General features: G+C 33.7%; 1 protein-coding gene across 1 annotated transcript; it reads left to right on the forward strand.

Moving 5' to 3' along the window:
- Nucleotides 1-5594: 5594 nt before the first annotated feature.
- Nucleotides 5595-27464, forward strand: LOC109166455 (serine carboxypeptidase-like 7). The gene is made up of 14 exons (XM_019315409.1): nt 5595-5796; nt 7185-7330; nt 8480-8556; nt 8661-8783; nt 8868-8970; nt 15729-15766; nt 15846-15947; nt 16383-16466; nt 22199-22345; nt 22776-22841; nt 26061-26179; nt 26865-26978; nt 27069-27114; nt 27245-27464. The coding sequence occupies exons 1-14, from the start codon at nt 5621-5623 to the stop codon at nt 27326-27328; spliced, it is 1425 nt and encodes a 474-aa protein (XP_019170954.1). The 5' UTR covers nt 5595-5620; the 3' UTR covers nt 27329-27464.
- The last annotated feature ends 348 nt before the right edge of the window (nt 27465-27812 follow it).

A 27812-nucleotide genomic window follows, 5' to 3' on the forward strand; every position in this document is an offset into this window, starting at 1 on the left:
AGTGATAATGGTGTATGTGGTATGTGTATGTGGTATGTAATGTGAGCAGTGATAATCCATTGGTCATCATTGTGGTTGTATGCCTTTAGGTCTCCCAAGCCCTAACTAGACTGCGAACCATAATGGAAGTTTAGCAATTTTATAATAATGATAGCCGAAAAACATTACAGTCCTGAGCAGATTCTAACTGCTAACCATAATGGAAGTTTAGCAATTAATTTATAATAATGATAGCCGAAAAACATTACAGTCGTGAGCAGATTCTAACTGTAGGATGCACCTTTAAACTCGTTTCATATTCAGTCTAATTCATGTTCGCACCAGCCCAGCCCAATTAAGGGCAAGTGGTGGCCATAATGATTTTTCCATACAAGAGGGGGTTTGAACTCCCGACCTCTCTTAATGAACAAGAGTGCACGGTCAGTCGACCACTCACGCCAACTAAGTTGGTTAAATTTAATCTTATTAAACCCTTTTTCAAAAATAATTTTCATTTAATATTTATAATTGTTTATATTATAAAATTAAATGGGAAGTCATTTTCTTAAAAATCTCATCTATTTTCCATTGACCACATTTCTATTTTTCATTGACTTTTATTTCCCCCTCTAGCCAAACACTGGAAACCAGGAAAATGATTTCCAAAGTCACCCTTATTAATACTTTACACTTCAATGTGAAACATGGTCCAAACTATAGTTTGCAATTTACATATGAAGCACTGAATGAGAATACGAGATGCAACCCAACTTCTACAGTCTACACAAGGACAGATCAGACCTAGTACCCCACCCCCTTCTCCCCCCCCCCCCCCCCAAAAAAAAAAAAAGAGACCCTACTCAAAACATAAAAAGAGGACACTCCAAATCCCATCCATAGACCCTGAACGGGCCACCCGATAACAAAATCCACCCCTGGTTACACTACAAGGCAGCAATATCCCCCACGGATCCAGAGATAGAGAGATTTACCTTTAGAGACCCAACCAGAGGAGGCAACCATCGCACCATCCGAACCACCCGCCTCGACACATGAATATCCAAATAAGCAAGAACGAGAGGCTAAGATGGAGGCAAGATGTCCTTCCCCTGCCATCGATAATAGACTCATTTTTCCACTAACTAATCCACACTAAAGATCACCCTAGGGACACTAGGTCACCTCAACCACGCATGCACCCATTCCTATGCTTTTATAACTCCCAAATAATTAAATATGGCAACCTGCAAGTAATAAAAGAAAGCAATTAAACGTGAACTAGAGACCACCCGCCACCAACTCGTCAAGAGAATCCGAAGACCATTATTTTAAGGAAGCCAGAGACAAAGTAACCCGGCAAAAGTAGTGTTACACCGTCTCAACTGTACTACCTGCATAAAAAATGTGAGAAATAGACTCTTGTGATGGACCCATGCAACACCAGCACCAAGACATAGTGTGATAGCCATGTTAGATATACAATAGTCTAACTATAATGAATAACAGTATACGAGAAACCTGACCTCGTATGATAGCGGAAGCGTAGCCATGTAGATCTCCAGCCATAGTTGATGTTCCTGTAGTATTACCTCTTAACGGTAGACCGTTAGCCATGTTTTGCCTCAGACCTGACTCAGAACCCTAGATGGTGTATTGGTATCTACTGAGCGGTCTGAGTACCGTAACTGAGTGTGCTATCTAATCCATAATCCTGTATCACATCAATCCAGGTTATATTAGGCACAGAGTTTGGTTGACTAACAACTACTAGTTATTAAGTCCAACCAGACCACTTAATAAGCCTAGTCAACTTGCACCACTTAATTAAGGCCCCAATATATAATATACAATATATATTATTAGGGAAAATCTTACATTCTCCCACTTGGTGCAAGTACTAGCACAACCTTCATCAAAGAACAAAACACACGAATCATAGTGATATGTCCTCTATTTAAACAGAGTAGTATCCATTATGGTCACATGCATTTTAATTCTCCAACTTAGGTCCTTAATGAACAAACCCTATGTTTATTCTCGGTACCTTAAAGGATGTTTCTCAAAATACATTATGTGCACAACTGAAGGAGAAAACACATCCAAATTGTACAAAAGAGTACACTGTATGATCTCTAAAACTTTATAAGCATGCTTTAAGTAGAGATCTCTTAATGTTAGCATAATGCTAACTATATTCCATGACTTCTTTATAAGTTAACTTTAAGTACTATTTCTAACAGCTAAGAGCTTGGAGTTAACACGTCTGTTACTCCCACTCATCAAAAAATAGCCAAAAGATAGTCAAGTCACAGAAGCATTCCAATAACTTAGACAATAAACCAAAGGTCTAAGTCCATAAATTTGGAACCTTAATCATACACCATAACTTCCCAAATAACTTCAATGCTCACTTTAAATGAACTGAACATAATGAGTCTTGCTTTTATGTCCCACAAAATTGTTTTGAGCCTTACAAACCAAAATGGCCAGGATCAATTTTGAAGAAACTAGAGACTCTATTAATCACTGAAGAATTTATTAAATTACAGTGCACCACAAGTTAAATGCTTTTGTTCTAATAAATTCCTTAATATTTTTACAACATTTTCATAAATATGTTGCACAACCAAATGTTTAATAATTTGAACTTATGAATTTATATGAACAAATACAAAATTAATACTTGTGGAATCTTTTGGACTTATTGTCTAACATACAACCCAATTTGGAATGTATGAATACAATAATTAAATCCAAAAACTTTAGTGGAGTATCTTAATGATCTTTTTTCTAAATGATCACTCCCACTGATTAAAACATTCTTCAGCGAAATTAATAAAATGAACTTAATAACATACATCATAATTGATTTATTGACCAACTAACAAATGAAGACATAATTCCCCACCATTAGTTGGACATACTAAATAATCAATTTTTGGTTCTAATTAACGTCCAACTAAATAATGAAGATATATTTCCCCACCATAGTTGGACATACTAAAAAAAACAAAATACACATCCCAAAACCAAAGTAGAATTTGGCTTAAAAGATACATTTTATTATTATTATTGGAATCCAAGAGGTATGTCAAATCACGTAACTTACTACAGTTAGTCCGAAGAACCGAGCAAGATTCGTGGATTAATTAATAGAAGTGACTAAATTTTGGGAAGTGACTGAAAAACATGTTTTGCCAATGCAAACCATGAAACTTAGAATTATAATTGAACTAAATTTATAATTTCTAAGAATTGTGATAAAATTATTATCTAATGAGTTGAAGGATTTATTGACATAAAACTTGTCTGTGGGCTAAAGTTTTAATTCTATTAAATCCAATTAAACCCTTATGATAATATTTTTCACAATTACTAAAGAGCCAGAAGAATCTAGAGACATAAAACTTGCCTGTGGGCTAAAGTTTTACTCAATTAGATCCAACTGAAAAATATATATATATATATATTTATGATGAAACCATTATCAAATGAGTTGAAGAATCAAATGACATAAAACTTGCATGTAGGCTAAAGTTTTAGTCAATAAGATTCATTGCTATCATTATGATAAAAAACTTAAGAGATCATGTTCCTTTTCTTAATCCCTGTGGGCAAATTAAGAAATATGATCTAAAGTTTACATCATAAATTAAACTTCACGATAGAATTGGAAATTATTTACAAATAACCATAAAGTAAATAAATTTATTTATTTCTATCTCCACTGATAAAACTACTAAACTACATTCCGATACATAATTGCCTGTGGGCTAAATTATGACCGTAGTCCAGTATTTCATCCTGATTAATTATACAAATATAACGAAATTGCCTGTGGGCTAAATTTCATCATATTACATACAATTAATCACAAATGATATGTCCAAAACTTTATGTGATCAAAATAAACCGCTTAATATATAATTTTAACAGATTAAGGATGCTGTGGCTACTCCAAAATCAAATTAAAATTATAAGATCACTAGACAATTATCAAATTCTTGCCTAAACTTTATGTGATTAAAACTTAATAATCTTAGGGTAGCTGAATATGTTGTAGCATTTCCTTAATTAACCAAGATTGAAAACTCAAGATATTTCAGTAAATTAAAGATGCTTTGGCTATTCTTTAATAAACCGAAATAAAATCACATTGGCAATGAATACTTAAAAATTTTGACAAACAAATTATACCAAATTGTGATGGGAAAAACTGAATATACTCCAAGGAAAGGTGGTTAGAGACTAAGTCTCACTGAAAACCAATTCCTTAAATAGAGTATCAATTTAAGGAGACTAGTGGCACAAGACGTTCTTAAGTCATGGCCATTAAAAATAGTATGTCTCCCCGATTCATATATACTTAATGTATAACTGTTTGGGAGTATGAACCTAAAACTGTAGGGTATACCAAATGTTAGATATACAATAGTCTAACTATAATGAATAACAGTATACGAGAAACCTGACCTCGTATGATAGCGGAAGCGTAGCCATGTAGATCTCCAGCCATAGTTGATGTTCCTGTAGTATTACCTCTTAACGGTAGACCGTTAGGCCCCAATATATAATATACAATATATATTATTAGGGAAAATCTTACAAGCCAAACCTGGCAACACATCGTTTGTAGGGGACCTACCCCTCAAGACCCGCCAAACCAAAAAGAACACCTTAAAAGGAAGATGCTTATGCCCGCATCTCCCTAAAAACATGTTCGGATCTAAAACAAGCTCAGGGTGAAGTAAAGATTTAGCTTAAGCAAAAGAAAACATATAATTCCTAGCAATGCACAACACTGGGACATCCCGAGGTCCCTGTCGCAGATGAGAAAGATCTGCAGTCAACACTACTAGAAATTATGAAATTTCCGACCACCTGAAAGTTATCTAAATCAAGTTGAAGGCAAAACGTGGTCGGAAATAGCAACACAGGTTTTTCCGAATACCAAAAGTGGTCGGAACAAGACTTTCGACTTGATTTAAGATCACTTTCAGGTGGTCGAAAATTCCATAATTTCCAGTAGTGCAAACTCGTAGGCAAGTCAACAGACTCAAAAAGCTTATTACTAATCATCGGTCAATCTAACTCTTATTTTCTCAGAGTATCTTTTAAACATGTTTTATACTTTTAAACTTAGCATTTTGTGTTTAATAGTTCTTTTTGATATATTTTCTAAATATATGAATTTTTATACTAAAAGTAGCCAAATGAAATATTAAAAAAATTTAATTATAAATAACTTTTGTCAAATCTCATTAATTAAATCAAACAAAAAAAAATATTACATTTTAATTTAAAAAATTTGTACATATAAGTGAAACAGTGTTACAAATGACGACCCATTCTTCCATGGAAGAAAGAGAAATGTGTTACTTCAGCTTGCGACTAAACTAATAATTGCATATATAGTGTCCAGACATCGGATGACCTGCCCCATTTAATATTGTTTTCGGATAACCTTAGCTATCAACTCTAGCAGAAGAAGCAAACTAACCAGCTGTATTAATAAAATATTACGGTTTAGGTAGCAACCAATCATCAATATATGTTTTTGCTTGTATAAAGGCTACTGAATACCAGCGAGTAAATTAAAGACGCGCCCTTTTTTATGTACTAAAAATTAAATTTGACGAAAATGTTTTCGACAAATCTTTTGCGACGAAGATGCTGCACGTCTCTTTCTTTGCTTCTAGGAACAATCGTCGTTTTTTGGTTTAGCTCTTCGCAGTTTTCCGTAGCATTGGCAGCAGCAGGCTCTAAGGTGGAGTATCTCCCAGGGTTTGGGCCTCTTCCATTTGAACTCGAAACCGGGTACAACTTTAATTTGATTTTACCAATTTACTTCATTAAATATCTAATCTAAAAATTAATAATAATGAATTAAAGGCGGTACATTGTAATAGAGCCAGTAACATTCAAAAAAATTAAAGTTGGTACTATTTATTTATGTACGTTTTCGCTGTTATTTTTTTCATACAATATGCTATAAAAGTTATACGATAATTATTTTGGACAAAAATACTCTTACCGTTAATTATAACTTACATTTTCATTTTCCATTATTATTTCTATGCAAATGCATTTACCATATCTTTATTTTTATATTAAGTATACTTTTATATATATAATATATAATATGAATTCTACAACCATGAATTTTTTAAAATTTTATATACTATTATTTTAAAAAAAATATTTAAATATAATTAAGATTTTAATTAACATTCAGTGTAAATATTGGGCGACTATTTTTGGACATCGCGCATAGAAAATATTAGTGTGTGTGTTTATGAAATATATATATATATATATATATATATATATATATATATATATATATATATATATATATATATAGAGTGCAACAATATAAAGTACACTCCACCTTTAAAGTGCAAGTAATAACACTATCGAATGCACTTAACAACATCATAGAGTGGAATGATATAAAGTACACCCGAACAACAATATTAAGTGCAACTACAATTATCATTAATTGCACCGAATGTGAAATGTAAGTTACTTGCACTATATAGTGTAAAAGGTTGCATTTTATAGTCATGTAACTATCACCTTTTACTTGCACATTTGCACATTTGCACATATTACTTGCACTTTAGAGTTCAAGTTATTTAGTTATAAAATGTGAAGTGAACCCAGTCGCTAATCAGAATAAGATAATTGGCGATAAAGCATTGAGTGGATAGTGCACAACTATAAAGTGCATCCGATGACATGAAGAAGTGATCTTGCAGTGTATCGTGAACAAATACAAAGTGCATCCCATAATATATAGAAGTGTACTGTGTGCTTCACATATCACTAGGTGCACTTTATTTAATCTATTGATCGTTCGATTTTGTAGTATTGATTAGTGCACTTTCTAGTGTTGATTGATGCACTTTAAAGTTTAAGATATTTATCAAAACGCCACCGCATATTTTTCAAGATTCATTTTCTTTACTGTGGTTCATTTTCCTCATTCACGACTAGGATGTGTTCATAGGTTTTTACCCGGTCAGCTGCTTTCATCTGATCACACACACACACACACACACACACACACACACACACACACACACACACACACACACACACACACACACACACACACACACACACACACACACACACATATATATATATATGAAACATTTATAATTATTGTGAGCTCAACATGTTTTTGTGTCTATAATTAGATATGTCGGTGTTGGAGAATCAGAAGACGTACAACTTTTTTACTATTTTGTAAAGTCAGAATCAAATCCTAGTATTGATCCTATTGTGCTTTGGATTTCTGGTGGTCCAGGCTGCTCTTCTTTGTTTGCATTAGCCGAAGAATTGGGTGAGCTTTTAACATTCTTTTCAATGAGAGCAATTTTAAGTGAAGTACCTTAGAAATTTCTGGAAACTGGAAAATAGAAAACTGAAAATATTTTTATTAACACAGTTTTCCATTTTGAAAACTGAAAATAATTTTTCAGTTTTCTAGAAAACTGGAACACTCTGAAAAACTGTTTTCTAAATGGAAAATCGAATCATCTATCATCTATTTAGTTATATGTTACTATAACAACAATATTATGATTACATTAATTATCATCTTATTTTACTTATCACTATCGTCTATCTTTTCTACTTACTTTACTTCTTTAAACATAACTTATTTGCTTATACTTTAAAGTTAGACATTATTTACATTATCCAAACTAAGAATTATATTCAACTCTATATAATGTTTTATATTTTGATTGAACTCAATAGATTATTAGTTCGAATATTTTTAATTATGTTACATCGTAATACAAGTTCGGTCCAGATATCGGATATTGAAATCTCACATATATTAAAATTCAAAGTAAAAGTTATATATTCATATAAATGTCATTCAAATGAATATATCCAAAAAATATTTTAAATATTATCTTAAAAAATATTAATATTATCAAAACTAAATTTTAGGTGAACTTAGTAGGTTATTGGTTCGGATATATTTTTTAGTTATTATGTTATATACAGATATAAATTTTGTTTAGTTATCAAATGTAAAAATCTTACATATATTAGATTTAAAAGTAAAAAAAAATAAAAAAAATAATAAATTTATTCCATTTAAACCACGCATATGTAAAAATATTTTAAATAAAAGATCTAAAAATCACTCGAAATTAAATTTGTGTTAATTTTATAACGTTAATCTTAAAAATAAATTTGAAAAAATAAGTGTTAGTAAACAAGTTTTCTAAACATACAGAAAACAGAGAATGAAAATCAAACAATTTAAAAACAAAAAACTTTTCTGTTAATAAACGGACCCTTAGTTTTGTTAGGTTTAGTTAGTAGTACCATTGATATACTACTCTTTAATACATTTTATTACAATGTTCTTTTTTAAAAATAAGAAATTAGTGCGAGTTTGTTGTCACCTCACATTTTTTTTTCATTGTCATTTAAATCCAATTAATATGACCTAATTAATTAATTGTATGCACAGGACCACTCACACTTGATGTTCCCAAGAACAATTTGACATTGCCTACACTGTCACTGAATCCTTATTCATGGACAAAGGTACTTTGTTTTGTAGTTTTATATAACATTATTATTGATAAATTTTATAGTTAATTTCAGTTGGGTATGTAGCTAATATATAACGTGCACGAAATTATTACAAGGTTGCAAGTTTTATATATCTTGACTTACCGGTCGGAACTGGATTTTCGTATGCTAAAAGTTCCAAAAATTATACTTCAAATAGCATAGAAACAAGTATTCATGCAGCTGAATTTCTTCGTAAGGTAAACAATTTTCATCAATTTTCATAGTGACCCACGTAATTTGAAAATTGCATTACTTCATTAATACTTTGAATTATTATCTAGTGGTTAGCAGATCATTTTGAATATCAATCCAATTCATTTTATGTTGGTGGGGACTCATTTTCTGGTATGACTGTTCCAACGGTTGTTCAAGAAATATCATACGGTACGTCATTAAGAAATATTCTTTTAATATTTGTTTAGTAGTCAACGGTTGTGTTAGACTGTTTCATATTAGATAGATCTCAAAAAAAAAAAAAACAAAAAACAAAAAAAAAAAATCTTTGTAACAACAATTGTATTGGTAGTCGGGGGTATAATCTCATTTTAAATCAAATTTAAATTTCACACTAGAAGTGAACCAGGCAGAGCTGGGACCTCAAGATCTAGTTCATCTAGCTCTATCTTTGATAGCTTTTGCTGCTTATGTTTAGACTAGGGGCTTGCTTTTTAAAAAATATGCTCTCCTTGTTGCTTTTAAATTTCTCATTTGGGTTAGTGTTGGTTTGGTGGAGTTAATTTGAGCTCCAAGTATAGCACGCACACACCCTGAGTTGGGAGTGCTCAGAATGGTGGTGATTCCTTAGGAAAAGAAAAGAGGAGGTCTTGAAGGAGTTTGGGTTGAAAATGAAAAAGAAATGTCTTGTGCTTGCATGGGATGAAAAGGGACTTGAATGGGTGAGACCATCGCTTAGGTCGGGATCAAAAAATCCCTCTCGAACCAAAACATAGTACGCTATGATGAGAAAGGCAACACAAGATCACAAGGGCATTAGTGTAACTTGATCTTCTTTTCTGTTATTCTGTTATAACTGCTTCTGGTTCCCCCCTTGTACTGTTCCATTGGCGATAGCAGTAGCTTTCCCTCCTTAGCTTTCACATATATACTTGCATCACTCTGTACTGATAGTTGTTACTTTAATAATGAGAACTCCACTTCTTCCTCTTCTTCCACTCAAAGCTTCCAGTCTACTTACAATGATGAAGCTATGATCCACTGATTTCCACATGGTATCAGAGCCAGGTTTCAGCTACGCTGCAGTTGTAGGCATGGATCGAGAAGGCACAGGAGGAAACCCTACTGGAAATGGAGGAGAAACCTCAGCCACAGCAAGTCGTATCCATGTGAATCTGCCTCCAGTGAATCGATTGGATGAGTTTGAAGATCTAATGTATCTACACATCACTGAGAATCCGAACACGATCCTTGTTTCACCCCCCCCCCCCCCCCCCCTTTCTGAGCATAATTATGCTACCTGGAGCAGATCTATGAAGATTGCTTTAGGAGTGAAGAACAAGTTTGACTTTGTGAGTGGTGCAGTTCCAACTCTAGAGCGATCCGATCCCAAATACTCAGCCTGGAAAAGATGCAATGACACAGTTTGTGCTTGGATACTTAAGTATCTCAATTCCACTATAGCAGAAAGTGTCCTATACTATGAAGTTGCAGAGGATATCTGGAAAGCCTTGGAGAAGAGATATTCTCAGGCAGATCCTCACAAGATAGCTGAGATTCAGAACAACATATACAGGAATATGCAAGGTAACAAGTCCATTAATGAGTATTTTACTAGATGTAATGCTCTTTGGGAACAATTAAATACTGTTAGGCCTTTACCGGTATGTGAGTGTGTGCCTAGATGTGCCTGCAAATTAATGAGAAAAATAAGAAAGGAAAGGGAGGATGATCAGGTTATTAGATTCCTAGAAGGTCTAAATGACGAGTTTGAAACTATTAAGTCTGGTGTACTAGTTATGGATCCTGTCCCCAACATGGAGAAGGTACTGAATATGGCCCTAAAGTTGGAAAGAAAGCTCAACTGTTCCAATCACCATAAGAACAGTGAGATAATACAGGCTAATGATATTCAGAACACAATAGCAGAAGAACATAATGTCGTTGCCATGGCAACTTCCTACAACAAGAAGAAGTTTAACAATTATGGAGGGAAAAATGTGCCAAAATGCACATTCTGTGGTATGAGTGGCCACACTATTGAAAAATGCTTCAAGAAGCATGGATATCCCCCTGGATGGATACCTGGTTATAAGTCTAAGAACAAGGGGAATCAAGATGTTCAGCAAAATCAGCAACCTCCCTCATCCTTTGTCAACCAAGTTGGTGACATAGGTATGTCATCTGATCAGTTTCAGAGGCTTTTGTCTCTGCTACAAGGACAAAATCAAGGGGCACAACCTTCTGCTAGTGCTACAGTCATAGTGAACAAAACTGGATTGAGGCCAGATTTCTCCAGTCTGAATGATGGACCAAAGGAAGGCAAGTCTATCCCTAAATCTCAACTTCACATTAATGCTATCTTAAACTGTCCTAATGTTCGGATCTTGGATTCTGGTGCAATTGATCACATCACATGTTCATTAGATTATCTTGATAACTATCAAAAGCTTAATGGCATATCTGTTAAGTTGCCAAATGGAGAAAGTGTACAGGTGACTTATATGGGGGAAGTAAGGCTCTTTCCCAATCTGCTGTTGTAGAATGTCTTGTACATTCCAAGCTTTACTTTCAACAAAATATCTGCTAGTAAGCTAATAAGCCAAGCTGACTGCACTATTGTTTTGAATGCTGATGTGTGTAACATTCAGGGACCCCATGGGATAGTGGCTGGTTTTGCTAAGGAAAAAGATGGACTATATTTGCTTGATCATCCACCTGCCAAGAAAAGAGATATTGGAAAACAATGTAACACTTTATCTTTACAGTTGTGGCATAATAGACTAGGACATTATCCCATAGATAAAATTCCTGATCTAAAAGGAATAAAGGCTAGTCAGTCTCAAAAGCCAGTTGATTTTGTATGTGATGTATGCCATCTTGCTAGACACAAGAGATCTCCTTTTCCTATAAGTAATAATAGAGCAGAAAATTGCTTTGATTTGATACATATGGATGTGTGGGGACCATTTTCTGTTGGATCCTTGAAAGGTGAACATTATTTCTTAACAATTGTGGATGATTTTAGCAGATTCACATGGTTACACCTAATGAAGAATAAATCAGAAGTAAGAAGCTTGTTTCAGAACTTCTATCACTATGCTGAAACACATTTTGCCTCAAAAATCAAGACTGTAAGGTCTGACAATGGAAGTGAATTCCTTATGACATCCTTCTTTAATGAAAGAGGAATTGTGCACCAAAGATCTTGTGTGAACACTCCCCAACAAAATGGGATAGCAGAAAGAAAACATCAGCATGTTTTAAACTTAGCAAGAGCACTCAGGTTTCAATCTGGAGTACCCTTGGAGTTTTGGGGTCATTGTGTGTTGCAATCTATCTATCTCATTAATAGGTTACCAACACCTATAAATGATGGGAAATCACCTTATGAGCTTCTGTTTAACAAAGATGTGGACTATGATCACTTGAAGTCTTTTGGATGCCTGTGTTTTGCTGTTACTGCCTCTCAAGGGAGAAACAAACTAATGCCAAGAGCTAGAAGATGCATATTTTTGGGGTTCCTAGCAAATGTTAAAGGATACATCCTATTTGATCTCAATGACAACTCTGTGTTCATCTCCAGAGATGTAAAATTTTATGAGCATACTTATCCCTTCAAGAAAAAGGATGATATACCCTTAACAGACAAGTCTTTTGGTGAACCTACCTTACCTTTAGTTTCTATTGATGCAGATGTGGTGCCCTCTTCTTATACAACAAGGCATGCTCCTATGCTGCCTGAAGATTATGCTGCAATTCCTGGTAATGAGCTCAATTGTGATAACAATAGTGAAGAAAGTAGAATGGCTCCCACAGAGAATCATACACCTAGTCACAGTCCTACTGTTCCATCAATACAGATTGAGGGGAATGAACTATCTGCTTCTGATATCAATGAGATGAATGATGAGACAAACACAGAAGTGAATTCCCAAAGACAGTCCCCTAATCACATACAGCCAAGAAGATCTGAAAGGGTAAGGAATTTACCTCCTAGATTGCATGACTACTATTGTCATTCTATGAGAAAACATGGCACAGATCTGAGAACTTCTCCACATTCTCTTGACAAAGTTATTTCTGATGAACATCTGCCATATAACTATAGAATATGTGCATCTTCCATCCTATCCTCTCATGAGCCACAGTCATACAATGAGGCAGTACAGGATGAATCATGGAGAAAGGCTATGACAACTGAGATAGAGGCCTTGGTTGCCAACAACACCTGGACCCTCACTGATCTTCCACCTGGTAAAATCCCAATTGGATGCAAGTGGGTTTTTAAGGTCAAACACAAAGCTGATGGGTCCATTGAAAGGTATAAAGCCAGACTTGTGGCCAAAGGTTACACACAACAATTGGGGGTGGATTATACTGAGACATTTTCACCAGTTGCAAGGATGACAACAATAAGAGTGTTTCTAGCTATGGCAGTGGCAAGGAATTGGGATATCCAACAGTTGGACATAAATAATGCCTTTCTGCATGGGGATCTTGATGAGGAAGTTTACATGGTATTGCCTCCTGGTTTTCATAGTGATAAGCCAAAGCAAGTATGCAAGCTACTCAGATCTTTATATGGCTTGAAGCAGGCCAGTAGGCAATGGAATGCTAAGTTAACAAAAGCCTTGCAGGACATTGGTTATCAGCAATCTGTTGCAGACCCCTCCCTTTTCACAAAGACTTCTGGTGACTCATTCACAACTCTATTAATATATGTGGATGATATCCTAGTGGTTGGAACAAACACCTTGCAAATCAATGCATTGAAGGAATTTCTGAACAAATCTTTCAAGATCAAGGATCTTGGTAGTTTAAACTACTTTCTAGGACTTGAGGCAGTTAGAACACCTGAAGGGATTCACTTGTTTCAAAGAAAATATGTGCTTGAAATCCTGAAGGAAAATGGTTTCCTTGAGTCTAAGCCTGCAAGGACCCCAGCCACCACTGGCACAAAGCTCATACACTCACAGAATGGTCTGCTGGATAGACCTGAAACTTACAGAAGGCTGATTGGTAACCTTTTGTATTTGACAAACACTGGGCCAGATATCTCTCATTCAGTCCAACAGCTAAGTCAATTTGTGGACAAGCCAACACAAGATCATCTCACTGGAGCACATAGAGTCTTGAGATACCTCAAAAGTTCCCCAGGAAAAGGGTTGTTCTACCATAAGAATTCCCAGTTTAAAATGCAAGGTTTTTCAGATTCTGATTGGGCTAATTGTCCTGAATCTAGGAAATCAATCACTGGTTATTGCATATATCTTGGTGGCAATCTGATTTCATGGAAAACCAAGAAACAAGCTACTGTCTCAAAGTCTTCTTCAGAAGTTGAATATAGAGCCCTGGCCTCTACTGTTTGTAAAATCCAATGGCTCCATTACTTACTGGCAGATCTAAATGTCAATCTGGACATGCCTTCTCCTTTGTTCTGTGAAAGTCAATCAGCCATAGCTATAGGGGAAAATTTTGTTTTCTATGAGAGAACAAAGAATATTGAAATAGACTGCCACATTGTCAAGCAAAAAGTCAGAGAAGGCCTCATCAAACTGCTTCCAATTGCTTCTCAGCAACAAGTGGCTGATGGTTTCACCAAGGCATTACCTCATCCAGCCTTTGCTAATTTCCACTATAAGATGGGCCTTCAAGATGTTCATGCTCCAGCTTACGGGGGGGCTGATGAGAAAGGCAACACAAGATCACAAAGGCATTAGTGTAACTTGATCTTCTTTTCTGTTATTCTGTTATAACTGCTTCTGGTTCCCCCCTTGTACTGTTCCATTGGCGATAGCAGTAGCTTTCCCTCCTTAGCTTTCACATATATACTTGCATCACTCTGTACTGGTAGTTGTTACTTGAATAATGAGAACTCCACTTCTTCCTCTTCTTCCACTCAGAGCTTCCAGTCTACTTACAATGATGAAGCCATGATCCACTGATTTCCACACGCTATGCTGGGGGGTTGATCCTTGGCCTAAGGATGGTGGGGAGGAAGTCATTGCTCACATTGGGACTCTTAAAGTCCTCCCGGGCCAAAACATAATACACTATGCCGTGGGGGGTGAGTCTTTGGTGTGAGGGTGGGAGGAGGTGAGTGCCATCGCTTAAGTCGGGTCCCTTAAGTTCCCCCGGGTAAGACGCAGTACGCTGTGCCGGTGGGAATGGGGTCTTGGCTTAAGAGTGGTTTAGAAGGGTAGAAGGAATCTTGCTTGAATGAGCATCGGACCCATCCTTGGTGTGGGACGGGGAGCTCGCTTTGACTATTGATTTGAAATGCTGGGATAGAAATGTTTGATTAAATTAGGAACTTCTTGGAGAGCATATTTTTGATGAGTTTGAGCCTTGGTTGGCCTTTACATAATGCACATCCTTTGTATATACTTAGCTAGCTTTGAATAAGATAGACTTAGAGAGCATTCTTGTTTTGGGGGGTAAATTTCGGATCCCCTATGTAAGACTTGAGTTTTTCAGTTCTATGCATTTCCTTTTTCCAAAACAAAAAAAATAAAAATAAAAATATATATATATATGTCACACTAGTACTAATATATTCATCTTCTCCTATAAATAGCATAGTACTGAGCAAATGATTTTTACAAACACGAACAAAATACTGAAACTCTTTGGCTATGAAACCTTGTCTCTCTATTCTCTAAAAACTTCTACTCACCCTTTCCAAAAACTTCAATTGCTCTACTCGTGTTCTAGTTTATCGACAAGAATATAGTTTAAGTGCTAAACTATATTGTTGTAAATATATTTTGTTCTGAGAAACTTACATTGCAATATAATATTCCTACCATTTTTGGAAGGTAACAAAAAAGCTTTTAAGAATAGTGTGAGTGTCACGCGACTCAGATTTTGTTCTCCAGATTATCGTCTCTCTGGTTTTGCTTGTGCTTATTTATTAAAAATTTTAACAGTATATACTTCAATAGTTGTTCTCTTGTTAATGACAGGGATTGAAGCAAGATTTAAGCCACTCATTAATCTTAAGGTTGGTAAAAATTTCAATGCACGAATATGTTTCATTTCAAACATATATGTAACTTGTCTTGCAAATTACGTTACATTAGGGTTACTTAATTGGCAATGGGTTCACGTTTCGAATGGACCACTACGATTATGTTCTTCGATCAGCTCGTGGATTTAGTATTATTCCAGATGAACTTTATCAGGTAATTTTTTATGATTGTTTTTCAGAAAAATTTTACCATGCTTAAAAAATATCGTGACTATTAATATAAACAATATATAAGGGAAAATAAAATTTTGGTAAATAAAATAATAGTCATTTATAAATTAAAAATGTCACGCTTCATTTTTGCTATAGACATATTTTATTGGTATTATTGTAAAGTTTTTATAAAGTTACGGATAAGTTTTTAATATCAGATTCTAAAAATAGTAAAGAATATAATGTAATATATTTTGCAATTTGATAAAATTAAAGTAATTGATTTAATTTTATTAAATTGTAAAATGTTATCACATTTCTTACTAATTTTAGTATTTGATATTATTGTTATAATTTGATATGAAAAGGAGTTCCTAACTTTATACACATGAATATATTAATTGCAATCTAAAGACTTAATTATATTCATGAGCAGTCAATAGAGAAATGTGGTGGAGGAACCGCTCCGGATATGAATTACGATCTGATTTGTCAGTTCAAAGTCGGGATATTCCTACTGGTCAGCAATAATTCTCATCTTACGTGTTTATATATACACACATTCATATATATACATACAAAAATATTTGATGGACTCTCATTTCACCCTTTCTCACAAGTTCTTGACACTTTTCTGTGGACTCACTACACATGATGAAAATAACTCATTCTTATTTGTCACATCAAAGAGTAGAAGTAAGAGAGTAGAACTCATATACATAGGTCACATTTAAGCAAGAATTTGCACTCATGAAAGAATTAAGAAATCAATTTAAATTTTCCATGTGTGAAGAACAACAATTCTAAAGCCATGGAAGAAGTAAACAAAAGTGGTGCCAATTCAGTAAATAATGTTGGGAATAAACGATGAACCAAGTCGATTTACGAAAATAATATTATATATATATATATATATATATATATATATATATATATATATCAACTAAAATGAAACTTATAATCCTCCAGATTATAATTCCAACCAAACGAAACGAAATAAGGATATATTCCTTTAAAGCATAATCCCAAAACTGAAAGAAGAGAAGAAGAAGAAGAGTGGTTAGTATGAGTCTAGAGAAACACTCTTTCCTTAAAACCTTATTTGCTACCTCCCAAAAGTGCTAGGAGCGGTGTAGCCTAGGTTTCCCAAGATAAAACGTACTACGGTTCAACGTTTGAGCACCCAAACGAAGAACTCGGCGAACTAGAGCACGGGCAGCACAAAGTCGGCAAGAAAGGAATAGAAGCAGAGATTTTGGAGCTGGAAAACTTTGATTTCTTCTGTTAAAATTCTGCTGCTCTTACCCATTCTTTTATAGGGCTGTTGGACTTCAATAACATTAAACAAGACCATAAAACCTAGCCTTGTAACATCTGAAACAGCAAGACCATTATGTGGGACTTAAATTTTAAATTTAAAATTGGAATCAATAGAGATCAATTCTGTAACTGTTGAATTTAATTCTACACTGCCGGTCTATTTGCCTACTGCCATGGTTCGGCCCCCGAACGAACCCATGCTGTCTAAGTTCGGCCTGGGCCAAGTATCGAGAGTTGGCATTCTTATCATGATACACAAGTTCAAGCCTAAATCAAGCCTTATAGGGTTGTACGGTAGAACGTGACGTCTTTGAACCGACTACTGTTTCTGTAGATGATGACATATCTCACACAGGAACCTCCCAACCATGCTCTGTTCTCATGGCTGTGCCCGTTTTGGTCGTGGGTCACCGTTCCGAGTTCTGCAAGAGTTTATAAAGAATTGTGCCCATCAATTCTCCTTTGAAGCGACCCTCACTTCTCTCTAGCTTACATAGGTGATTCTTTTCCAAGTATCCCGCATACTCACATATGTCAACCGACATTCAAATCATTAAAGCATCAACGTGCTAGCCTCGTGCGGGAGTCAGTGTTCTAACGAGTAGTAGTAGGGAGTACGAGACCCACACAGTGACACGCTCCGTTCCATAATTTAGTTGTCCCATTGAACCTAGGTGCCAACTAGGTTGGGTATCCACTATAGTACTTTTATACCAAGGGCTTTAGACCCATCCCTCGATCCAACTTCTCAACAACCATTTGCTTACCCTCAGGTTCGCGAGTTAGCGGCCGCTACATTATCTTTTGACATCACGTAATCAATAGAGATTACACCTGTTGTGAGAAATTGTTTAATGGTATTATGTCTACGACTTATAAGTCTAGACTTACCATTTCACATCTAACTCTGTACTTAACCAAATATTTGGCTTGACTATTGCAATGCACACAAATTGGAGGTACGAGTTTTTCCAATAAGGAATATCCTTGAAAAAATGGCGTAGCCATTCAGCCTTTCCACGACACATGTTTAAGGCTCTCAGCTTAGATTTCGTCATGGATCTTAGCTATCACTAGACGTTTCAAGAATTTCCATACAACCAACTGAACTAGCCTACGTAAACACGTAGCCTTTAATGGACTTAGCTTCCTTTGATATCCGGTTAACGTGCTATACTTTCCAATTACAGCTAGATATACCACGTAGTGCAGTCCGAAGTCACAAGTATACATAAGTATCTCATAACTCTCACTATTGCCTTCTAGTGCGTATCACTAGTGTTACTCGTATGTCTACGGAATTAGTTAACCGCAAATTAAAGGCAATATCCGGCCTAGTATAACCCATTAGATACAATTAAACTACCAATAAATATATTCTCCGTGAGAAATACAATCTCGGTGATTATTGGCTAGTTGTACGTTAGTATCTAACAGTGACCAAACCACTTGATTATCATCGTTTGCAATGATTCAATCAACACAATGAGATTGGCTTACCACAGACCATCCGGTCTTCTCACGATTTTAATCCCGAGGATTAAATCTGCCAAACCCATGCCATTCATGTCAAATCTCAAATTTAACATGTTCCTGGTAGATTTGATCATTTGATCATTACTACCCACAATGAGTTTATCGTGTATAAACAAACAGTGGTATCATCATCTATCGTACACATTACAAAGGCATACTTGTCACATTTATTTATACTAAACTCGTTGGTCATCACTGCATGATCAAAACCTCACATGCCAAATACTAAGGCAATTGTTTCGAACGATACAATGATCTCACTAATTACACACTTTCTTTCCATAGCGCGGAACCACAAAAACCCTCAGGTTGTTCCATGTTTATTAAGAAAGAGGCTTTACACATTCATTTAATGAACTTCCAGGTCTCGCTAAACGGCTATGGCAAGTATCATACTAATGGATTTCATTCTCATCACAAGAGAATATATACCAAAGTAACCGTGGCACTCGCGTTGCATGTAATCTAAAATTACAAGCCCGACCAGGTTTTTATCTTCCAACACGTGATCCACTAGGATCCAAAGGTTTTCAACCTAGAGGAAGAGCTACCAGTTACAAGTATGATTCTCTAAGATAGAATCTATTTCATTCTCGATAGCCTCTCTCGTGTTGGTCCATCTGTAGAAGTCACCACTTCTACATACATTCGAGGCTCGTTTTCGAACAACCATGTCATAAAATCCAGTTCATTTCTAGTAAACAAGTTAGACTATGCACATCACACTCTAACATGTACGTCAGAAAATCTAGACCAAAGGATTTTCCAATCCTAGCTCTCTTGCTACGTCTAGCTTTGAGCTCGGGTTCTCTTTCATATCCTCTAACCATAGCTACGCCGAACGTTTATTTCAACGAGCTAGGTCCTTTATTGAACCTTCACAGAAATGCATCTACTAAAGAACGATGAATTTCTTGATTCAATTTATCGTGTTCTTATGTACATCCAAACTATAGGACTCGTGTACTAAGAACCAATAAACGCCTTTGGCAAGACACCCTCACATTTCAAGTATTAGTAGGAAAGCTTCATACGTACCCACAACCCATAAGAAGCCTTATCGAGTTTCATGCGGGTAACCTTATTTAAAAGGTACTTACTTGTCCAAAATATTGTTTCACCCCACACACTTTTGAGGTAGACACGAACTTATCAACGTCTTGAGATTTATGTTTGGCAGCAACGTTCAATTGAGGTGAATACTGTACCGTACGCTGAAGTACGATACCAATGCTTGCGCAGAAATCACCAATAGATGTTTCATGTTCACCACATCGATCACTCGTAACCGCGTAAATTCACGATTAATTTTGTTTTCTCTTTTATACTTATAAAGAATAAACATATGTTACCAATTAACAAATCTCGTAGGTGCTAACAGATTAGCCCTTATGAATTTATTCGGATTTGACCGAAAGGCCAAAAAAACACAAATTAGTGCCCCCACATATATATATATATATATATATATATATATATATATATATATATATATATATATATATATATATATATATATATATATATATATATATATATCATCTAAAATGGAACTTATAATCCTCCAGATTATAATTTCAACCAAACGAAACGAAGTATGGATTTATTGCTTAAAAGCATAATCCCAAAACCAAAAGAAGAAAAGAAAAAGTAGACTTGTTAGTACGAGTCGAGCGAAACTTCCTTAAAACCTTATTTGTTACCTCCTAAAAGTGCTAGGAGCGTTGTAGCCTAGTTTTCCCAATCTAAAACGTACTACGGTTCAACATTTGAGCACCCTAACGAAGAACCCGGTGAACTAGAGCACGGGCAGCACACAGTCGGTAAGAAAGGAGTAGAAGCAGAGATTTTAATTTGGAGCTGGAAAACTATGATTTCTTGTGTTAAAATTCTGTTGCGCTTACCCATTCTTTTATAGGGCTATTGGACTTCAATAGCATTAAACAATGCCATAAAACCTAGCCTTGTAACATCTGAAACAGCAAGGCCATTATGTGGGACTTAAATTCGAAATTTAAAATTAAAATTAATATAGATTAATTTTGTAACTATTGAATTTAATCCCACACAACTGCTATGTTGACCTACTGTCGAACCCATGCTGTCTGAGTTTGGCCTTGAGGCCGAACTCCCAAGGCCAAAGGATGTTCATAGTTTGTCCTCCCAAGACCGACCGCGTGTTTCAACGAGAACACCGAAAAAACCTAATTCAGCTCCACGTAAGATAGGCAAAATAAGGTTGAGCAATCGACATGATATATTTGCTCACATTCCAGGCGAAGGCCGTAATTTGCAGGAACATTCTATGGTCTTAATAAGAGGAGATAGAGTGAAAGATTCGCCAGATGTGAAATCCCATTGTATTCGAGGAGTCAAGGATTTGCTGGGAATTTCGGATCGAAGAACATTTTATTGTCTTAATAAGAAGAGGTAGAGTGAAGACCCGGATCGAAGAAGATGGCGAAGGCCGTAATTTGCCGGAACATTCTATGGTCTTAATAAGAGGAGATAGAGTGAAAGATTCGCCAGGTGTGAAATCCCATTGTATTCGAGGAGTCAAGGATTTGCTGGGAATTTCGGATCGAAGAACATTTTATTGTCTTAATAAGAAGAGGTAGAGTGAAAGATTCGACCAGGATCAAAGAAGATGCAGATCAAAATATGGTGCGGAAAAACCCAAATTGAGATGAATTAGGATTTGATTTGCATCCCCCTCCCCAACCCTACGCAAATGAAAACCTCTATGCTATACAACTCAATAAGGTTTAGAAAGACTCATGTATAAATAGTGGTGCTAATCTGCTTCCCAATCCAATGTGGGACAAAAGCTCATATTTTCCTTTCATTTTTCCAACTCAAATGAGTCTACTTTGAGAATCAATATCTCATTGACCCATTATTCATTTTGAGCGTACAATATATCAATCTCTTCATCTCACTATGAAGAACTCAAATCTACTTTGACCTAACCCAAATTCGAAGTGGACCCCACTAATAATTGTACCACAAAATAGCCACTTAAATTGTCATTTTAATGTTATTTTTCCAACAAATAATTCAAACTATATATGAAAGGGACATATCAATTTTCTTGAAAATTTGTAATAATTATTAAATTGACCCTGTGTTTCTTATAGTAAACGTTCAACCACTGATGAACCCTAATAGCTAGACGGTGGTGATCTGTCCTTACTTTTTTATAGAAAACCATGTTATCATATATATAAGGATTTCAATGTTTTAAAATATAAAGCGATACATATTTGATCAAATATGCAATAATTTATTAAATTTCCATCACGTTTTTATAAGCATGATATTTTATAATCAACATTAAATTTTCCTATATGTGTTTTCTTGTCTGAATGGGGCATATCATGCCTTGTAAATGTGCAGTTGAGTGGAGTCAATTTTGGGCAAAATGTTTTAGAGACAAATTGTTATCTGCAAAAAGAAAATGTTGTCTCATCTGGACAAAGCTCTGTTGCTAAGAGGTTCCGTGGGTTCGCTGTACGTGCCCTCGATCGTTATTTCGTATGCAATGTAAGATATTCTCTTTTGAACTTATTAATAAAACCATTAATACATATAAAGAAAAATTATTATTTTCGTTCCAATGTAATTCGTAGTTGGTGAATTTGGTCTTCTAACTTACTATTAAGAGTTTCAAAATATATACGTTTTGTTTTGCAAGATTGTAACTATTAAGATTTAACTATTCTATGAAATATTCACTTTGAGTTTTCAATTTTGTTGAAATGAATAAACCCATTACAATTTTAACTCCAATGTTCGAATCAAATGCACCATAAGTTCCCACTGATTTAATAGTCTAAAAAGAATGTGCATTTTTAATTCCATACATTCTTTCTAACTCTAGATTGGAGTTTTTTTCCAAAGAAAAGATAAATGTTCATAATTATGATATGAATTGGCAATATTAATGACATTCTCATATCATGCAATATATTAGGGTCCAAAGGTCTCATCTCGGTGGGCTAATGATGGTAGCGTTCAAGCGGCCCTCCATGTTCGGAAGGTAATTGTTTTTAAAATTGTGCTAGAGATTCCGTTTATTTCATTGCATAACTTTTCACAACATGATGTGCATAGAAAAATCATAAAATAAAAAGTACTTGATTTTTTGTGCTGAAAGAATTTTTTTCCCTTTTGTGTTTTAGAAACATAAAAGACTCATTTACTTCAAGAAATTGTTATCTGTTTTTTCAGTTTTTTAATTTTTTAGTTTTCATTCTTTGTTTTCTATTTTTCCTTTTTTAAAAAAAAATTATTTACTAACACTCATTTTTTAAAATTTATTTTTAGTCTAATATTTTAAAATTAATGCAAGTTTAATTTGAAGTCAGTTTTAGACCTTATATTTAAAATATTTTTGAAAATGTTTGGTTTAAATGAAAGAGATATATTTTTTACTTTTAAATCTAATATATCTAAAAAAAAAAAAAAATGAATGTGTATCGGTATTATAGTACCAGTGCATCGCTATTGTAGTTGTGATGCATTCTGGTGTTAGTTGTGGTGCATTATACTTCGTTATTATTATTATTATTATTATTATTATTATTATTATTATTATTTGTAATGGAGCTAGTTTTTTTTTTTTTTTTTTGACTTTTGGGTGTGGGTGTTAATATTAGTAATTAAAAATAGTTGTTTGTTTTCATCAATATTGTTAGAGAAGAAACAAGTTTGAAAATCGTAGTGTGCAAGGAATGTTTTCCTTTTTTGAATCGATTGGTTGGTTCTTGAAAGACTAATTTGCCCTTTGGAAACTATTCTTTACTATTTTATTCTCTTAATTTCCTTAATCGAAGCATATTTATTCATTTAATCACAGTCGTTAATCCTTTATTTTTAGTGGTTCATATTAGACCACAAATTCTCACCTAGAGAGTGGTTTTCACAGTGATCATATGATAATTCCTCTTCCAATGAGTATGTGAGAACTAATCATGGTCTTTGATCTTGGTGTTGTGGACGGTGGTGATTTGATATGATTTTATTGCGTATTTATTTATGTGGGGGTGGTTTAGTAATTTTTAAGTGCTTTTAGTTATTATTTTTGGGAGTTATGCATGATTGTAGGAGTAGTACTTTTGGTATATTAGGATTCTTCCACCTTTATGTGTACATTCCATTTTATTCTGTGCTTGTTAAGGTATTGGGCGTGCGTGTGTCATTTTGTTTGTTTGGGGTTTCGTGGTTGTGTGCAGTCGTGTTTTTCATTTTGTGCATATCAATGTCATGTGTTGGGTGTTGTTCGTTGTGTGTAATTATTTGGTCCGTTGTGTGCATTCTAGTGGGTCTTTGCCAGTTTTCATTATATATATATATATATATATATATATATATATATACCAAAAGTTATATCTGTGTATACCAAACCAATGATCTATAATGTCTAACTTTAAGTTTAAGCAAATAAATTATGTTTATATAAGTAAATGTGAGTAGAAAAGATAGAAGATGGTATTAAATAAAAGAAGATGATAATGTAATCATAGTAACAAATAAATATGTAAGAAAATAATGGTGAGAATGTAGTTATAGTGATCTATACACAAATAAATGATAGATATTATGTTTTCAATTTAGAAAATAATTTATATATAGAAGTTCATCAATTTTCTAAAAGTTAAAACTAAAAAATGTTTTCAGTTATCAAAGTGAAAAATTATGTTAGTAAACGTGTTTTCTGTTTTTTATTCTTAAATTTTTCAATTTTTTAAAAAAGTTTGAGAAATTATCCCGTTAGTAAACGGTCTAAAGAGTAGACATAGCATGCATGTGTTAGGTTAGGAGGGTGTTTATTCTTCTTTTCCTTTTTTAAAATTATTTTTCTAAAAGTAGATTTATGTTTCACGTTTTTTAGAAACCATTTTTGTATGGTCAAAATCAGGGTATAGATCGTGCATGTAGTTTTGCCATGTTATATATAATTTAAAATTTTTAACATTTAAAAATAATACTAACATTAATAGTGGTGTTAAAAATTAAGATAGAACGTAAAAAATAAGTTTATAAAGAATAATTAATGTTTTTAACTAGCCAGTATAATTATATTCTTCTTTCAATTCCAAATATAATTATATTCATACATACACATAATGCATGCAAAGATGACATGGTTAATTAGTGTGTGACTTAGGGGGTGTATTCAATCACGACTTTCATAGAGTTTTAAAGACTTTTATGAACTTTAAAAGTTTGAAGGTATTCAATTCAAACTTTTAGAGAATCTTTAAAAGTTAGGCAGTATTCAATCAAGACTTTTAAAAAGTCTTTAAAAGTTGTGTGGTATTCGATTAAGACTTTTAAAGAGTCTTTAAAAGTCATGTGCTATTTAAAAAGTTATGAACTTTTGTAGACTTTTTAATTTTAAGACTTTTGTAGACTTTTCCTTCTCAAATATAAATAGTTGAAATCCAACCATCAACCCCAAGATTTCAAATTTTCTTTCTAACAACTTTGAATGTTTTCTCTCTCTATTTAAACTCTATTTTTTTCCCATATTTAAACTCTATAAACCTATCTAAATTCAATAAAATTATTTTCTTATTCATTATCCTATATTTTCCTCATACCTAAACTCTACAAATTTTCTCTCTCCTAAACATTAGAATCTTCATCTAAAAATTCAAAATAATAATTTTTTTTTACTGCATTATTGCTTGTTTATATTGATTTTTATTTTTTTCTATGAATTTTTTATCCCTAACTTTCTCTAATTCTCCTTAAATACATGAACAAAGCAAATTTTTCATCGTCAAATTTTAGTATATGTTTCATAATAATCATATAAATACTTATATATTTTGATTTTTATTCTTTTTATGTTTATATTCGTAATATATATTTTTCCTTTTTTTATTAACAACAGGTTATTACGAATAGCGAATTACTGTTCGTAACAACAATTTGAGGTTGTAAATTGTAGCACCTTGTTGTTGTTCGCAGTCTCAAATTGCTATTGCAAATAATAGTTCTTTGCGTGATGCCTAGCAAACTAAGCACCCCCCTTAGCTATGTTGACACTGACAATTTTTATTTTGTAATATGACGACGATAAAAATACATAAATGATATCTAACAATACAAGTATAATGCAAACTACATTTTCCATATGAAAAAGAAATTAAAATCAAGTTTACAAGTACCCTAAGATTTTACCCATTCTTAGAGAGTTATATTGTAACCCAAGTCTAAAAGATGGACTGCCCTTCAATTTTGGACACAGGGGAGTATTGAAGAGTGGGTGCAGTGCAGAGATGATTTGCCATATCACAAAACTGTATTTGACACCCGGCCATATCATGCAATTCTTAGTCAGAAAGGTTATAGATCTCTCGTATACAGGTTTGCAAACAAATAAAATTAACTTATTTTTAAATTTTGTGATTAAGTCTCTCTTTAGTTTGAGATCGAACGCATTAAAATTAAAAGCTTTACAAGAATGATAGTGATTTGAAACAATTGGATTGCTCCAATTGCATCATTATCCCTCGATCATTACCATCTTCAGTTGCAATTTTCGTAGGATGAGAATATCATTCCAATTACTTTCTCAAACACACCTTAAGAAATATCTTCCGACCTTAAGATGTGGTTTAAGTCTCACATGAAGTAATATATGTTGTGTTGTCTGTTATTAATTCTTTCTAATTAAATGAGAATATTTAATTACTAGTTATTTAAAGAAAAATTTTATAATGCCTTAGCAATAGCTTAATTTAATTACCCACTACAATAAATAAATAAAAAATGTTAGTCATTTTTGAAAGTAATTATTATTTTATTTACAAAATTGTAACTTCATATGATACATTTTTTAATTATATAATTTATCTTTATTTAAATATGATTAATTAATTCGGATATTATGCTTCAATTGTTGTACTTATCATATAAAATAATTAAAATCTCACAAGTATAACAAACATTTGCAACATATCTTCAAGATATTTACTACGTACTAAGTATATGTTTCAAGGATTGTTTTCTTACTAATCTAAAATAAAATAAAAGATGATATGTATTTCAGTGGAGATGGTGATTTGTATGTGCCCTCACTTTCTGCTGAAGCATGGACAAAATTATTGAATTATCCTATCATTGATGATTGGCGATCTTGGTTTGTAAACAATCAAGTTGCTGGGTAAGTTATAAAAGTCTATCATAGATTTATAATATATGAAGTATATATATGAAAAGTTAATTCAAATTAAATCGTTCAATTGTTATGTAGTTATACAAGGACTTTCTCCAACAACATGACATATGCCAAAATCAAGGTGATAATTTACTCCTAGTATTTTGTTTACTAGCTATATATATATATATATATATATATATATATATATATATATATATATATATATATATACACGTTTATGTATAACTCTTAGTTCATATTTGTAACAGGGATCAGCCCATATTGCTCCAATGATCACGCCGCTTGAATGCTTAGTCATGTTTAAAAGATGGATATCTTATGAAAAACTTTAAAATTTATATAAGTATAGTGAAATCTAAAACATATGTTATAAATAAAAATAATACGGAGTAATAATTGTTGTATTATACTAGAGTTTTATTTTGATATCATTTTGATGAATAAATTATACTATGTTTTAAAAAATACAAAAATTATAACTCAACAGGGTAGCTCAAGTGGCAAATGAGCTCTCTTTGTAGGGGAGAATTCTGGGATAACTTGGGTTCGATTCCCACAAGTGATGATTCCCTTTGGGCCAGCTTCTGTGCCTCTCGGAGCGAACCGGGTGGACCTGGACCGTTAAACGGACAGAGAAAGACCCGGACCACAATGTGTGGTTGACACCAAAAAAAAAAAAATACAAAAATTATTTTATTAGAATATCATTTTGATGAATAAATTACTATGGGGTACAATTTTGGAATTCAATTGCATCATCTTCCTTCTTTTTTTCTCTTTTTACCAAGATTATGTGGTCTAATGGTACCCGGGTTG

Source organism: Ipomoea nil, unplaced genomic scaffold, assembly GCF_001879475.1.
Source record: "Ipomoea nil cultivar Tokyo-kokei standard unplaced genomic scaffold, Asagao_1.1 scaffold3100, whole genome shotgun sequence".
NCBI lineage: Eukaryota > Viridiplantae > Streptophyta > Magnoliopsida > Solanales > Convolvulaceae > Ipomoea > Ipomoea nil.

What these genes read in the sequence shown, in the direction of transcription:
- LOC109166455 (XM_019315409.1), top strand. Translation starts at nt 5,621, where the DNA reads ATGTTTTCGACAAATCTTTTGCGACGAAGATGCTGCACGTCTCTTTCT. An exon ending in AGCCACTCATTAATCTTAAG is followed by an intron (nt 15,767 to 15,845) that starts GTTGGTAAAAAT and finishes ACGTTACATTAG; the next exon opens with GGTTACTTAATTGGCAATGG. An exon ending in TATAGATCTCTCGTATACAG is followed by an intron (nt 26,180 to 26,864) that starts GTTTGCAAACAA and finishes TATGTATTTCAG; the next exon opens with TGGAGATGGTGATTTGTATG.